Here is a 17,256-nt window from a genome sequence, read left to right on the forward strand (position 1 = left end):
AACCATACATCAATGGAAAGATTATTTACTCAGCTTTCAGACGATGTATAAATCTCAATTTCGAAAAATTTACACTTAAGACTGGTTTTGTGGTCCAGGGTCACATATATGTGTGTGTACTGTGTATATTTATTATGTGTATATACATACACACATATATGTATATATTAAGGAAAAATGTTTGATTTATATGTAAAATATTTATAATTATATACAAAGTGTTTACATACAAATATCTTTTTTAATATATACATGTGTGTATTTAAATGAACATAAGCATACACACACATATAGTATGTAAACAAACTTATTTTGAATCGATTAATTGTGACTAATCGTTTTGCAGCACTAATTATATTATTAAATTACATGCCATACTAAACTTTAAAAAAATATTGGTATATCATATAACGTTAACTGTATATTATTACATTTACATCTACACATTTATTGATTCTTCATGACGGATTTCACTGTTAGCTTGATTAACTAATACCAAAACATTCATCAGATGCCGCGAAAACATCAAAACAACGGAGTTGTTGCACACATCGTAGTGTTATTGTTAACAGCGCTGTTTATCAACCCCATACCATACAATAACAACAACATGCTAACAATGCTAGCATCACAAGCCCAGCTGACCTTACAATAGAAACTGCGTTTCTTTTCAACGCACAATTTCCTGATACTTTATAAATGTAGGATAATTTCGCAGTGAGTCCAGCTGCAAACTTGTGTTTTGTGTTTGCATTATATGTTGTTTTGATGGAGAGCTGCTACTCACCAGCTGCATGCAGGATCTTCTGCTCGGAGGAGAGTCGCTGAAGTCAGTGTCGAGCGCTGCGATTGGATGAGTGAGTACACGCGCGCCTGCACACAGCCAATCACGTGTCAGATCTCAGTTTTTAATGTTCTATTTCTCAAACAATCGTTGGAGATTCATAAATAAATATATATAGGATATATATTTTTTTTCAATTAGATAGATAGATAGATAGATAGATAGATAGATAGATAGATAGATAGATAGATAGATAGATAGATAGATAGATAGATAGATAGATAGATAGATAGATAGATAGATAGATTCACAATAGAACATAACAAATGTTTAAACAGAGAAATTTTTAACTTTTATCCACTAAATGAGCTCATTTCAAATTTGATGCCTGCTACAGGTCTCAAAAAAGTTGGCACAGGAGCAACAAAAGGCTGAAAAAGGCAAGAAATTTTGAAAAGATTCAGCTGGGAGAACATCTAGCAACTTATTAAGTTAATTGACATCAGGTCTGTAACATTAGCAGCTATAATAGGGATGCCTTAGAGAGGCAGAGTCTCTCAGAAGTAAAGATGGACGAAGGCTCTGCTATGGCGCTATTTCACAGCCAAATGTCGAGAGCGCATTTTTGTAGCACGAAAGTAGATTAATATAATGCGCGAGCACGAATCTCCCCACTCGAATCTCCCCGCTACAAAAATGCGCTCTCGACATTTGGCTGTGAAAGAGTGCATAAAAAGATTGTGGAGTACTTTAAAAACAACGTTCCTCAATGTCAAATTGCAAAGGTTTTGCAAATCTCATCATCAGCAGTGCATAACATCATCAAAAGATTCAGAGAAACTGGGGAAATCTCTGTGGGTAAAGGAGAAGGATGCATCACCGCATCACTCATCGGCATGATTCTGTCATTGACATTACTAAATGGGCCCAGGAATACTTCCAGAAACCACTGTCGGTAAACACAATCTGCAGATGCCATCTGCAGATGCCAACTAAAGCTCTATCATGCAAAAAGGAAGCCATATGTGAACATGGTCCAGAAGCGCTGTCGTGTCCTGTGGGCCAAGGCTCATTTAAAATGGACTGTTTCAAAGTGGAAAAGTGTTCTATGGTCAGACGAAACCAAATTTGACATTCTTGTTGGAAATCACAGACGCCATGTCCCCGGGCTAAAGAGGAGGAAGACCTTCCAGCGTGTTATCAGTGTTCAGTTCATAAGCCAGCATATTTGATGGTTTGGGGGTGCATAAGTGCATATAGTATTATAGCTTGCATGTTTTGGAAGGCACTATGAATGCTGAAAGGTATTATAAAGGTTTTAGAGCAACATATGCTCCCCTCCAGACGATGTGTATTTCAGGGAAGGCCTTATGTATTTCAGAGGGACAATGCAAAACCACATACTGCAGCTATTACAACAGCATGGCTTCGTAGAAGGGTCCGGGTGCTGAAGTGGCCTGCCTGCAGTCCAGACCTTTCACCTATAGAGAACATTTGGTGCATCATTAAACGAAAAATACGTCAAAGACGACCACAAACTCTTCAGCAGCTGGAAACCTATATCAGGCAAGAATAGGACCAAATTCCAACATCAAAACTCCAGAAACTCATAACCTTGATGCCCAGACATCTTCAAACTGTTTTGAAAAGAAGAGGAGATGCTACACCATGGTAAACATGCCCCCGTCCCAACTATTTTGAGACCTGTATCAGGCATCAAATTTGAAATGAGCTCATTTTGTACATAAAATAAAAAAAATTATCAGTTTATCTATGTTATCTATGTTCTATTGTGAATAAAATATTGGCTCATGTGATTTGAAATTCTTTTTAATTTTATTCAAATTTTAAAAAACATTTCCGGAATTCGGAGGAGGGAGCGATGGATGGAGAACAAGTTCAAAAATATGTTGCAATACACAATTATTAACAGTGTTTGGGTAATGCTTTACAAATATTGCGAGTTACATAATCAGATTACTATTTGCATTACTTTTAAATTTACAAGAAAGTAGTTACTTTTTTTCCCATTTACTTACAGTTCTCCCGTTCCCGCGTTCAGAGAAATCGGAGTAAGAGCAGAGGCAGAGGCACTTCCTCTGCTTTTTAAAAGCCATATAATAATAATAATAATAATAATAATAATAATAAATGGCTTTTATTCAAAAATACTATTCACACTTTATAGTAATACTAATTAGTAGTATAATTTATTATAATAGTATTAGTAGTAGTATAATTTATTATTATTATTACTATTATACTATAAAGTGTGAATAGTATTTTTGAATAAAATAGCACCCTGCCAAATTCAAAGACTCTAGAAAAATAATTACAACAATTAGCAGATGGCAAATTTGATTTCACTGTTTTTAATCAATCACAAATATCAAACAATTTAGCAATCACACAAAAAATCAATAAAAAAAACTAAAATAATAACCTTAGTGTCACTGAACTACAAACATAACCATAAATAAAACTTTATAGTCTATAAAACTAAACAGCATTAACATCTTGTACCTGAAATGTGATATAGAACATCAACCTCTCAAACAAACAAAATAATAATAGGATTCTCTCAGCATGGTTCTCAATAAACACTGGACAGATAAAGATGACAGCAGCCATGGAAATTCCAGAGAAGCTCTTTACAATAACCAAGATCTCTCCACTTGATTGAGCTCTAAAACCCAACCAATCCAGCAGCACTTCTCTGGCTTCCTGAAGCGCTCTGCCTGCCTGAACCCAACTGAGACAGACTAGACGCTCTCGAGTCAAGAGCTGAGCACACGGATCCGTTCGCTCTGGAGGACTTTGAGGCTTTGGACTGATGACTGACATTACTGACTGAGCGAGAGCCTCCGCCGGCCCTCTGGTGGTTTGAAGAGTAAGAGGACTCTCGGCTCCTCTCAGGGGCCTCAAACTCAAGCGGCTGCTGTAAAGGTGGGGAGGCACGACACAAGCTGACTGGACTTAGAGGCACTTCCTGTTGGGAATGAGGCCAGGGAAAGTCTTCAGTGTTAGCAGGAGGTTCTGAATGAGTCCTGGATTCAGGTTGAGGGATGTCTGCCATCTGTGTGGTGATTAGAGAAATAAGAACAATATTGTAATTAAATACTAATAAATATATAAAAATAAATAAATAAATACAATACCATTTAAAAGTTTGGGTTGAAAGTTTTATTACTGTTTTCCAAAAATGTATCTTCTGCTCACTAAGGTTATAGTTATTTTATGAAAAAAAAAATTCAAATGAAAACAGCAATTTCGTGTAATATATTATTTTTTCAAATAACTCTTTTCTATTTTAATATATTGTAAAGTATAATTTATTCCTGTGATCAAAGTGTCACGTGATCCTTCAGAAATCATTCTAATATGATTTGCTGCGCAAAAAAACATTACTTGATTATTTGATTGATTGAAATAGAAACCTTTTGTTGCATTATAAATGTCTTTTGTTACCTTTTTCATCAATATAATGCATCCTTGCTGAATGAAAACATTAATATGTAATATAATTATATACAGTTGAAGTTAAAACTTTACCTACACCTTTCAGAATCTGTAAAATGTTAATTATTTTACCAAACTAAGAGGGATCATACAAAATGCATGTTATTGATTGTTTATTTTTATTTTTAGGGACTCATTTGCAACTATTGCAGAAAGTTCAAACGCTTACTGATGCTCCAGAAGGCAAAACCATGCATTAATGAACTTTTTGAATTTGAAGATCAAGGTAAATTTAACTTAATTTGTCCTCTGGAAAACATGTAAGTATCTTCTGTAGCTTCTGAATGAAAAAAATATGATATTTAGGCAAAACAAGAAAAATATACACCTCTTCATTCTGTTCAAAAGTTTTCACGCCCCAACTCTCAATGCATGGTTTTTCCTTCTGGAGCATCAGTGAGCGTTTGAATCTTCTGTAATAGTTGCAAATGAGTCCCTCAGTTGTCCTCAGCGTGAAAAGATGAATCTCAAAATCATACAGTCATTGTTGGAAATGGCTCAAATACACAAAAATGCTGGAAAACCAAAGAATTTGTGGGACCTGAAGGATTTTTCTGAAGAACAGCAGGCAGTTTAACTGTTCAGGACAAACAAGGGACTCATGAACAACTATCACTAAACAAAAAAATCACAGCTTTGGATCGTTCAGGTAACAACACAGTATTAAGAATCAAGTGTATGTAAACTTTTGAACGGGGTCATTTTTATAAATTCAACTATTATTTTCTCTTGTGGACTACATGTATACATCTTTTATGTGAAATATCTTATTCAGGTCAGTACTAAAACAATAACATGCATTTTGTATGATCCCTCTTATTTTGGTAAAATAATTAACATTTTGCAGATTCTGAAAGCTGTATGTAAAGTTTTGACTTCAACTGTATATTAGTGCTGTCAAATGATTAATCACAATTAACCGCATCCAAAATAAACATATTTTTTTACATAATATATGCGTTTATACTATGCATATTTATTATGTATAGATAAATACAAATACATGCATGTATATATATTTGAGAAAAATGTTATGTTTATATATTAATTATATTTATATATAATATAAGAATATAAATATATACATGTATATATTTTCTAAATATACAGCGGGTAAAATAAGTATTGAACACGTCACTATTTTTCCCAGTAAATATATTTCTAAAGGTGCTGTTGACATGAAACTTTCACCAGATGTCGGTAACAACCCAAATAATCTATACAAGCAAATAAAACAAAACAAATAAGTTCAGAAATTAAGTTGTATGTAATAAAATGGAATGACACAGGGAAAAAGTACTGAACTACTGAAATGTATTTAATACATTGTACAAAAGCCTTTGTTGGTAATGACAGCTTCAAGACACCTTCTGTATGGAGAAATACTTATTTTACCCGCTGTATACTGTATGTGTGTGTATTTATATATACATAATAAATATACACAGTATACATGCATATATTATGTAAACAAAACCTTTTATTTTGGGATGCGATTAATCACGATTAATCATTTGACATCACTAAAATATATACTGTATATATATATATACACATAATCAGAGCTGGGTATATTACTTACATATTGTAATCCGTAGGCCTGTCGCAATAAACAATATCGATTTATCGCACTATATAAGTACATGACCTCAATCATTTTTGGTGACGTAATATATCGGCCATTATATTTACATAAAAGTTAATGTCACCATGTTTTTTGCATTCCACTAGCGCCTGTGTCTTTTGCAGCTTCTCGTACATAACGTGGTGTAGTCATGAGGTACTAGCTCAAATTTAAGAAATGCTTCTACAAAAAAAGTTTCATCTGCAAATATGGCCATAGTTAGAGATCTGTGCCTTTGTGCATACGGACATCTCTGCTAAGTAGGCATTGTGTTTTTCAGCAATAGTGTGCACCCTTAATTTACAGAGAAAAGTCATTTTTAAAATGGTTAGAGAGTCGGACTCGTAATCCAAAGGTTGTGGGTTCGAGTCTCGGGCCGGCAGGGATTGTAGGTGGGGGGAGTGAATGTCCAGCGCTCTCTCCACCCTCAATACCACGACTGAGGTGCCCTTGAGCAAGGCACCGAACCCTCAACTGCTCCCCGGGCGCCGCAGCATAAATGGCTGCCCACTGCTCCGGGTGTGTGTTCACGGTGTGTGTGTGTGTTCACTGCTGTGTGTGTGCACTTTGGATGGGTTAAATGCAGAGCACGAATTCCGAGTATGGGTCACCATACTTGGCAGTATGTCACTTCACTTCACTATATAATATATTACATTTAGTCATTTATATTGCATTTATATTAACTTGAATAAAAATATATATTTGTATTTTAAAAATCTAACTGACCCCAAACTTTTAAATAGTAGTTAATAAATCATAAAACAAGCCAACAAATAAATAAATAAAATCAATGTTTCTTTATTTTGATTGAATATTTTTTGTTTCTCTTATTTCTACTCACTGCTAAAATCTCCCTCCTCTCCTCATTTCTCTGGTTTTCTTGGCCGACGTGTGTCCTCTCTGTTGAGGAGAGCTGAGGATGTCCAAGAAGCCCAAAGTCTGATTGGTCTATTCCAGCCATAGACGCAAACTGGCCAAGCCTAACATGCAGCAAGAAATTCCCAATGAAATTTTGAAGATTCAACATTTTAAAAACAGCATGGCATCAAGACTTTTGATGAAACAAGGCATAAACAGTAATGCATAAATCATTCAGTAGATTGTGGTAAAATGTGAGATCAGACAGACCCAGCGTCTTTCAGCAGGTCTAGGAATGCATGGAATTTTTGGAAGGAGGATTCGATGCTTTCCAGCACGTGTTCATCCTCCAGAACAGAGGCGCTGAGATGGACTTCAGACAGGGATTGATTCAGACTGCGCAACCGCTCATTCTCCAGTTCCAGCTGCAGGAAGAGACATATTAATATACGGTCACATAACTTTTAGTTTCTGAATGTTAATTTTCCTTTTACAAGCAGAATAACTGGGGATGCTTGTACCTCCACCAGGCGAGAGTTTGTTTTCAGCCTGTTGTTCCTCTCCTCTGCCAGCCTCAGACGACACTCTTCCAGCTCTACCTGTGCATGAAGAGAGGAACTGCACTGTACTGGCCTTTATATATACAGTGGCACCAAACCAATTAACATTTCATACATTTAAGCCACGCTCAAAAAAAATAATAATTCAGATTATCATTAAATTACACTAAAAAAATATCAAAATCTTGTGCCATTGTATGTATACTACTTTTTTTATATAATCACAATAAAAATTGAATAAACATTTTATCATGATATAATTTATCTTTGCTACTTTTCATGAATTATATTTTTATTTTACTGCTGTCCTAGTTTTCAAACTATGGAAAGTAAACACAAAAATGAGTGTTATTACATGATTATTACATATTTAACTATAATAATCTAAACAGACGGAAATAAACATAAGCAATTACAATATTTATTGTATGAACATTATTTATTTTTCAGAACATTTGATGACCCAGTCATTTACCACCAATCCAAGCCTTTTTGGGGGGGGGGGGGGGTTAAAGTTAGTGTGCTTGTTTACAGCAGTGTGATCGAAGAGCTTGAGATGAAGTATTAAGCATTATTTTTAATCATTAACTGGTTCTTTTTACTGAACTGGATGAAGTTCAGTAAAAAACAGTTCACCGGTTCACCAAATTGGACTGAAAAGTATGTGATTGGCTGTTATCACTATGACGGCGCGTCAGCACCATGGTCAGCACCAGAGCCGTTGAGAAACAGAGTTGTGACACTCTCATAGGCTTCCATAGGAACTTAGGAATGCGGAAGTAAAGCATGTCATGGAGCAGCCAATAGTTCCAAACAACCGATAGTTTCAGCATTGAAGCCCATTCATTTCAGTGCTTCTCAAACACAGTCACCAGAAATTTGAGGAAATTACAGCATTTTTTGCCATCGCATTAGTTTACCTCTCGGAAATCTGACCAGTAGTTGTATTTTATGAAACGCGTTATAGTTAATGTTTATTTTTAGATAATAGGCACTATATGCTATATTTGCAGTTAGATAACGTGAGAAACACCTTAATAGCGATCATAACCAGATGCTAGTTGATGCTAGTTGTTTTACATCTTTCTGTAATCTTTCTCTCCCTGAAGGAAGTTGAATTAACCCCATTTATTTCAGTATCTTTGGAGCATTTTCACTGGTAAGTTGATGAAATAACTGCTTTTTAAAATACTTTAACGCCTATTCTTGAATATAGTGGTATTTTCATGTCGTCAGGTTTAATAATGTTCATCGTTAGATAATAGCTAGTGAGACTATTCGATTTTTATTATATTATTATAGATACACTAGCTACAATTACTAAACTAGTTATCATAACTGTATTAAAATGTGAATAATAGATGACCATAGATGAAGAAATATATATTAATACAATAACACATTTTACATACTAATTAGATTTCTTATACTCTTTAAATAAGCATAATTTATTTCATCATTAGTCTGCACATCCACAGGAATAAGTGTAACACAAAAACACACAAAGTCCTGCCTCAAGTCTCCAATCTTTATTAAGCAGTTTACACTATTTATACTTTGCATACAAAGAAATGTAACCGCCTTATCCTGTGTGTTGCATTGTACTATGTTTTTACTTATCCATAGTTAAACAAGAAAAACCCATTAATATTATTTCCATTAAACTCCACAGACAAACGTTGTTACTTTGTTGTTGCAGCTCTGGTCAGCAACAAGCTTCAGACACGCCCTCCGTCAAGCGTTGATGCTGACGCCCCGTTGAGGGAGAGGAGAAAAGTGATCGAGATTTATGATTGATTGGTGAATTAATAGTGTTTTGTTATTGTGTGTGAGCGACCAATAACGCGTGAATGCAGCATGATCTGAATGCAGGGAAATACACGGAAGTGAATCGCCGTCATTTAGAAATGAGATCGCATTTATGTATGAATCGAGATCGTGATTAATTTTCGATTAATCGTGCAGCCCTAGCCACGGCTATTAATTTTGAGCCGCCTGATATGCTTTTTGACCCTCAAAGTGACGGCAGCTGTTGACTTGCATTTTATGAATCACCAAGGACCATGGATTTAGCTAAAAATCTTCTTTACTGTTCTACTGAATCCATGTGACCTCTTGAATAGTCTCTCATAACTAAAGTGAAAATTGGTTTTATTTTTTCTAGCTCTCTTAACAAGCTTCCTCATTCAGTAAACACATGAGAGAGAACAATAGGACAGGCTGTTACTGCGGCACCTGTAATCGATGATTCTCCCTCTGTAGTCGTCTGAACTGGTAGCTTGTGATTTTCTCCTGAGAACCCGGTACATCTGCACCATCCACCTCCTCCGACTCGGTCTCAACGGTTACCCGCACAGAGGTGGTGTTCTGATGAAGAAAGCCATCATGAAATCCTCAACATATTCCACACAAAAGGTCTTTGCACACTGAGTCCGAAATTCTCGTCCGAAATTTTCGCATGTTAAAAAAATATATATGACCTCACGTGTCAATCACGTTTGCACACTACCTCCAAAACTTCCGTCCGTCATAAAAAATTAAAAAATCTAACCAGGCTCAATTTTCTGCCTTTTCACATCCGTAGCAAGCATTTTGATAGGAAAGGATGACGAATATGAAAAATATGCATACAAAAATCAGTGCAACGACCTTAACACTAAAACTAAAAAGTTTTTAAAAAATGCGACTCAACTTGCAAGCCAGTCTACTAAATGTATAAAAAATTTACATGAAGAAATTTAGCAATAAAACAGTCCTTACTTGAAAACTCTGGTCTGTCAGCCCATTAGCCTGTGATGCACCTCTTTATGAACAAAGAGAGACACATTCACGCATCTTATTGACTTGAATGGAAAAGCAGAAGGATTGAATTGCTTCTCATACATCTGGATACATTCTGGAAGAGTTCCTGTTCAACCTGTCTGAAATCTATCAGATTCAGATGCATTCTTTATTGTCCCCAGAAAGAGGAAACTTGTTTCCACAGTCTGTACCCGAGCTGTAGTACACATAATACACACATAAATGATACACACATATTCCCCCCAATACAAATATACAGAGTCAGTGCACATGATACACATATCCTGCACCAAATGTGCGTCAGCAGTCCTACATGTATATTACCCAGGAGGGGTAACCTATCCAACAACTGATTTCGCTAACATCTTTGTGCTTACCTTTGTAAGCCAGCCCGTGCAGCAGTGCGCCATGGGACGTACCCCACTGAACCAGGCCGAGGAGGCCTCCACACAGAGTTTACAGTCGACGACCGGCGAGATCCTGCAGAGAACAACATTAAATGGTCCAAAAGAACCTACAGAACAAAAAAAAATAGCTACAATACTGCACAAACCAATTCGATATGTAGCTTTTCCTGCATTCTTCTTCCTTAACTGCCGTGATTGATCAAGAGTGCTTTTGGGAGAAGAAGGTTTAAGCCACAGATACTGAAACACAACACATCGACAATGAGTTCATGTAGCCAATATCCAATAGCCAATAATCTAAAACATTTAAACATGCAGAAGTTGTCTGACCTGTGAGTCATGGCTTTTAGAGTTCGTGAGAACTTTTTTGAGCACAGCCTTCACCACATTTTTATCTAAGAGACAAATGACAAAACAATGTGATTCTGAGGTCTACCTTGCTGTCTCAGAGTGCTGACCAGGTACCATTATCATTTTGTTCATTAGAATATTATGTCAACATAAAACCGCATTCACAACCCATTTTGTCTGTAATGTAATGTATTTTTAAATGGACTAAAATATTAGATGATAAAAAAGTATAATACCATTCAAAAGTTTGTAAGAAATCAGTAACATTTTTCTGAAAGACATGGACTTAAATTGAAATAAAATGACAGTAAAAAGATTCATAAAGTTACAAAAGATTTCTACAAAAATATATAATAATAATAATAATGGCCCAAATATTTTCAACATATTTTAAATAAATAAATAAAAAATTTTAATAAAAAATTTTACATTTTAAAGAATTACTATTTTTACTGTTCTTCTAATAGTTTTGGCAAGTATTTAATAAAATATATATATACCTTTCTGACCCCAAACTTTTGAACGGTAGTGTAGCACTGATTTGGAGTAGTTGTGTATTGGATCAATTACCGACAAGCGGGTTTCTCCTGATGTCAAGCACACACAGAGTGGAATTGGACTGAAGCATCTGCTCTAGAACTTGAGCTCCTTCATTCGAGATCCCACAACGCTGCAGGTCCACCGCTAGGGCAAAATAACACGGGACTGTGAGTGTCTACGTGCTTCTGATATACAGTATATGTATGCTGCGTGTGTGTGTGTGTGTGTGTTGAAGAGTAACTTGTCAAACCTTTGACCCACAGGTCCTCTGTAAGCTCGCGGGAGAGTGCCATCGCTCCTCGGTCTCCGATCAGGATGTTGTCGTTGAGAGTGATTCTGCGCAGTCCGCTCATTGCTTCAAACTCTGCTTTCCTGTAGCGCAAAGTCTCCACCCACGCCGTGCCATGCCGTCTCATTGCCTGGTGCTAAACGACAGATGAGCCTCATGAATCTGAGGAGGTTCTAACTTTATATCATGACATTTAAAGCAGATCTTTTTTTTTCACAGGAAATTCTTTTGGAGGAGAATTTATTTACGTAGATTTCCAGGAATGAATAATGTTAACAAATTGTACCTTTATGATGTTCGCCATATGCTCTGCTCCCTGCCAGGTGATATTACAGGAAGTGAAATCCACTGTCTTAATCGTTGAGGAATATTTCACACTCTGACAGATGACTGAATGACAGAACCATATAACAAAAAGAAAATGTTTTGCATTAATAACTCATACAATAATTCAACACATGCACATGTACAAAAACTCAATTAAGCTTCTCACAGATAATGAATGACATAAATAAATGAATGACTTAAATGTCATAATCTGTCTGATGATTTTAACTCACCTTCCAAACCTTGATCTGCGATTGGACAGTGTGCTAAAGACAGATGCTCCAATGACACACTCTTAGCTAAACCCTAAAGGGAAATTACAATGTTAACTGAAAAAGTTCTCAAACAATACATAAAAAGATTTAAATAAAAACTACGATAAAAATTTTTTTTTTTTAAATAAATATAAATGAAACAAATGGAAAATATATTTTTTAACAAATAAATAAATAAAATTAATTAATTAATGAAAATAAATGAATAAACAAATACAAAAAATAAAACATTAAAACAAAAATTAATGAGGCATTAATATAAAATAATATATAATATATAATAAAATGCTAAATAAACATCAGAAATAAAAACTAAAATAAAGGAATAAATAATTTAAACAAAACTTAAATAAAACAAATTAAAAAGTACAAAAAATGTATAAATTAATAAAATAAACTCATACATCCATACATACAAACATTCACACATTATAATGTGACTAGTCATAAGGGTCAGTTTTATTTAATAAGGTAATTTAATAAGGTTTCAGACTTATACATCATCTGAAACCTGAATAAATAAGCTTTCCATTGATGAATGGATTATGATAGGACAATATTTGGCTGAGATGCAACTATTTGAAAATCTGGAATCTGAGGGTGCAAAAAAATCGCCTTTAAAGTTGTCCAAATGAAGTTCTTAACAATGCATACTATTAATCAAAAATTAAGTTTTAATATATTTACGGTAGGAATTTTACAAAATATCTTCATGGAACATGATCTTTACTTAATATCCTAATGATTTTTGGCATAAAAGAAAAATCTATCATTTTGACCCATGCAATATATTTTTGGCTATTGCTACAAATATACCCCAGCGACTTAAAGGTATAGTTCACCCAAAAATGACAATTCTGTCATCATTTACTCACCTTCAAGTAGTTCCAAACCTGATGAATTTCTTTGTTCTGCCAAACACAAACGAAGATATTTTGAAGAAAGTTTGTAACCGGGCTGTTTTGGGGCACCATTGAAATAAATACTATGGAAGTCAATGGTGACCCAGAACTGCTCTGTTTCCCACATTCTTCAGAATATCTTCCTCTGAGTTCAGCAGAACAAAGACATTCATACAGGTTTGGAACTACTTGAGGGTGAGTAAGTGATGACAGAATTTTCATTTTTGGGTGAACTATCCCTTTAAGACTGGTTTTGTGCTCCAGGATCACAAATAATCAATATCAAAGAGAGAGGCTAAATATTTCACTCCACCTTTGTTAGAGCTGTGAGGTCCCTCTCTCTCAGGGGCAAACCGTGCAGCTGAAGGGTCTTTAGGCTGCTTGACTCACCCAAGCACTTTTGCACAGCCTTGCACAACTGAAAAGTCAAATTCTTGGAATGAATCACAGGGGTCTTCTTCTTACTATGAGACCTGTAAAAACCTGAAAAGATAAAGACACTCCATCATAAGATTCACCACACTGATGAGTTTTGATGAACCAGGACAGCTTCCTCAGCTAAAACACGGCTACACAATATGTTTCTTTGACATTAAATTTCAATTACTTTAATTAAATTATAACGACTGCTGGGCAGTACAAATGTTCTAGATGGCATGCTGTACATCACATAACACAAGAACAGTATAATGCATTTCCAAAAGATGCTTTTTGTGCACTACATTAGATAATACAGACACTGTGCGCTTGGCTGTTAACTAACTTTGAGCTCCAGTGCTGGTGAGGTGGCAGCTCTTGATGGCAACATGCTGGAGGTGTTTGTTGATGGCCAGGGCTGACAGGATGGGCGTCCAGTCCGTCAGACTGATGTGATCAGGGCTAAACTCTAACATCCCCCGACTCAGGCTGGCTTTCACCGCACGGACAGGAGCTGATCCCTGAGCCGCACACACGTGATCATAGTAACCTTCAAAATCCTGAGCGCCTCTCCGACAGATCTGCGCTGGTTCCAGCATCATGCAGCCTAAGAGAAATCATGGAAAAATGTAAGATCAGTTGTCGTATCTAAAAGCTGTAGGTTCACACAAATGACAACCCATGAACTATGACCATCGTGTGCTAGAAAAAGGCATGGAAATGCAAAGTACGATTTGTAATAATGTCAAATAAAACATTTGTAGCTTTCAGTACATTTTAAATTACGTTTTGATCTTTTTTTAATGAGTCTGTTACACAGCTACTTATGTAACCAAAAGATTGATACATGTGTTGCAGACTTTATACAGCGTAATTATAAAAGTACACAGACATAAGCTACTTAAAATAAAGTGTATCAAGATTGTACTTAAGTGTACATCAAGTGTATCTATACTGTACACCTTATCCAGCTGCACCTTAGTTTGATTTAACCCACCGGTACACGGCTAAAATAAATGTAATACCTCTCTAATTACATTATAATTACAAAATATTACACAGACATAAGCTACTTAAAATAAAGTGTATCAAGATTGTACTTAAGTGGACTAGTAGCTGTGTAACAGTAGCTGCCTATTACATCTATATAATTACAAACTGTAATAATTACAGGCTGTTCCATAACTTAGTTACATGGTAAGTACATTTTATTTCATGCAAATACAACGGCTACAACTAAGTACTTAATTAGGTAATTACTCTGTATTATGACACCTTGAAATAAAGTGTTACCCAAAATTATTACAAATGTGTAATTGCACATATTTCAATAGAAATGACATATATTTTAGTTATATATAGTATATTTTCAGCAGTACGATTTAACCATATTTCGAAAACAATGGTATTTATTAAATTGCAGATGTACTTCGTGGTTCAGAGAGCACTCTTAAGTAACTAACTAACTGTATTTAATATAAATGTAAAGTATAGTACATTTTCTCTTAATTGTAAATAACATGCATTTAAGTGTCCAAAAACATTACGTTCAGTTTGCACAAAATTATATTATTTAATTGCATTAAAAATACTCTTTTTAAAGGTATGCTAATGTGTATTTGTGTAGAGATTATTAGCATTTTATAGGTAGCTGCTACAGTAGCACAAATTATTAGTGAACAATTATCATATAGATTTAAAATAGAATGTAGTGCGTCCACTTTAGTCTTTTATTGTAATAAATCTACTGTAAATCACGAAACATTACAGAAGATCTGTCTCTGCTGACAAGAAAACAATTCTCACTTACTCTTTAGATCCAATAATGAATCTGGTGTTGTCTGAGCTACAGCAAGCGGTTTAAAACTGATTTGGTGTTTTTCTTTCAAGGGTTAAAGGCTTGTTACCTGTCTGTTAGCGCTGTTGTTGTGGTTTCCACTCTAGACTCTAGAGACTGATGATAACCCACACAGCGTGTCAAAATAACCCGCGGCGGTTTGAACGAGAACGTCTCATTCTGCGCGTGAATCTCCATCTGCGCGTCTGCGCTCAGCGCCACCTGCTGGAGGGAGTTACAACAGCGTCTCTTAAAGAGCCACCTTATGGAAGAAAATGATGTGCCGTATCCGTCCAAATGGATCATTTATAGTGAGTAAAATGCATCATCGTCATTGCATCAGAACAACAGTGCTATTGTAGAAAGTTGCATTCAAATGGCCATATAACTATTATGAGTGTTTGTGGTGCAGTAAACCTTGACTAATATTGCAATCATGCAATAAGAAATAAGGACATTTAATTCAATATTTATGTATTGCTCTCTCTCTCTCTTCGGCGGAAAGTCTTAACAATGTTTGATTTCTTCACAGTTTTGTTTCTTGGTGAGAATGTGATGATTTAAGAGCATGGAAATAATGTGCCATATTCCCGACTCTCTCGATGTATCCTGAATCCCTTTATTTTTTACTTGGAAAGTAGTTGCAAATGTTTTCCTTGCTTACTTTGACTACAGCAAGCAAAAAGGACAGAGTTTTGCCTAACTCCAGATCTTTCTACTCAGAAAGCTCTCTTTAATTCTCTCTGGCATGGTTTGACCTTTTAGTCTTTCCAAGCAAATGGGAGGGTTTTTCTTTTTTTTTTTCACTTTAAATATTCTAATAATATTTAATACAACTCTTCCCTCTCTGCTCATGGAAAAGCCATATCTTGTATACTGATATTACAATATGCTGTGATATGAGTTGGGTCAGTTTACATTTAAATATAATCTATGGTAAAATAGAAATTAGGTTCCATCATGAAATCTATAATTGGATTGTGTCTCTCAGTAATGCAAACTGAACTGATCTTACCATCATAAATCAATGAAAAATGTATAAAATAATATTGAAAATAGATATCTATCTATCTATCTATCTATCTATCTATCTATCTATCTGTCTGTCTGTCTGTCTGTCTGTCTGTCTGTCTGTCTGTCTGTCTGTCTGTCTGTCTGTCTGTCTGTCTGTCTATCTATCTATCTATCTATCTATCTATCTATCTATCTATCTATCTGTCAAGTCAAGTTAGGTCATATATTTATTTGTACAGCACTTTTCATAATATAATTTTAAAGCAGCTTTACAGAAATGTACGTAGAAATGTAAATAGCTTCACAGATCATATTTATTATCTGAGCACGCCAAAGGAGACTGTGTAGCAAGGACTGTGTTGCAGTTTGTTCATTTCAGTACTGACCAAAACAGTGGTGTGATATGCCAACTTTTACATTTTTATGGTTCATAAATCGTGCTTCATAATTTTTACTTGCTGAAAAGTATGCCTATAATTTTGTGTGTGTGGGGGGGGGGGGGGGGGGGGTAAAGTTTGAGGTCAGTAAGATGTTTATATATATATATTATACTTTTATTCAGCAAGGATGCATTAAATTGATCAAATGTGACAGTAAAATATTTATAATGTTTGAACTTTATAACTAATATAATAAAGATTATAACTGAACAATCCTTATAATGATTTCTGAAGGATCATGTGACACGAAGACTGGAGTAATGATGCTGAAAAGCTTAAAATCACAGGAATAAATGACATTTTAAAG

The 17,256-nt window shown here is 35.2% G+C and overlaps 2 protein-coding genes across 3 annotated transcripts in view; both read right to left on the minus strand.

Moving 5' to 3' along the window:
* LOC306849860 (calcineurin-binding protein cabin-1-like) overlaps positions 1-823 on the minus strand; it is a 107,827-nt gene extending 107,004 nt beyond the window's left edge. The window contains exon 1 of the mRNA XM_079385226.1: positions 788-823. The gene's annotated coding sequence lies outside the window, so the exon portion shown is untranslated. The remainder of the gene's footprint in view (positions 1-787) is intronic.
* Positions 824-3,133: 2,310 nt separating this feature from the next.
* Positions 3,134-15,679, minus strand: LOC306849164 (centrosomal protein of 78 kDa-like). Of its 2 annotated transcripts, none has more exons than XM_079384016.1 (16): positions 15,566-15,676; positions 14,005-14,265; positions 13,555-13,724; positions 12,298-12,370; positions 12,024-12,127; positions 11,699-11,873; positions 11,479-11,592; positions 10,888-10,952; positions 10,704-10,797; positions 10,528-10,630; positions 10,109-10,151; positions 9,584-9,715; positions 7,310-7,387; positions 7,059-7,213; positions 6,772-6,910; positions 3,134-3,860 (listed from the first exon to the last, which is right to left on the minus strand). In XM_079384016.1, the coding sequence occupies exons 2-16, from the start codon at positions 14,258-14,260 to the stop codon at positions 3,471-3,473; spliced, it is 2,091 nt and encodes a 696-aa protein (XP_079240142.1). In that variant the 5' UTR covers positions 14,261-14,265; positions 15,566-15,676; the 3' UTR covers positions 3,134-3,470. The 2 variants fall into 2 exon arrangements, with proteins under 2 accessions (XP_079240142.1, XP_079240143.1); XM_079384017.1 differs by having other exon boundaries at positions 3,136-3,860; positions 15,469-15,679.
* Between the last annotated feature and the right edge of the window lie 1,577 nt (positions 15,680-17,256).

Source organism: Barbus barbus (genome assembly GCF_936440315.1).
Source record: "Barbus barbus genome assembly, chromosome: 29".
Taxonomy (NCBI): domain Eukaryota; kingdom Metazoa; phylum Chordata; class Actinopteri; order Cypriniformes; family Cyprinidae; genus Barbus; species Barbus barbus.

Coding starts and splice junctions, on each gene's coding strand:
- LOC306849164 (XM_079384016.1), bottom strand. CDS start 14,260: ATGATGCTGGAACCAGCGCAGATCTGTCGGAGAGGCGCTCAGGATTTT. Junction 10,631..10,703: donor AAAAGCTACATATCGAATTG/GTTTGTGCAGTA, acceptor TGTTCTCTGCAG/GATCTCGCCGGTCGTCGACT. Junction 6,911..7,058: donor GACCTGCTGAAAGACGCTGG/GTCTGTCTGATC, acceptor GCTGCATGTTAG/GCTTGGCCAGTTTGCGTCTA.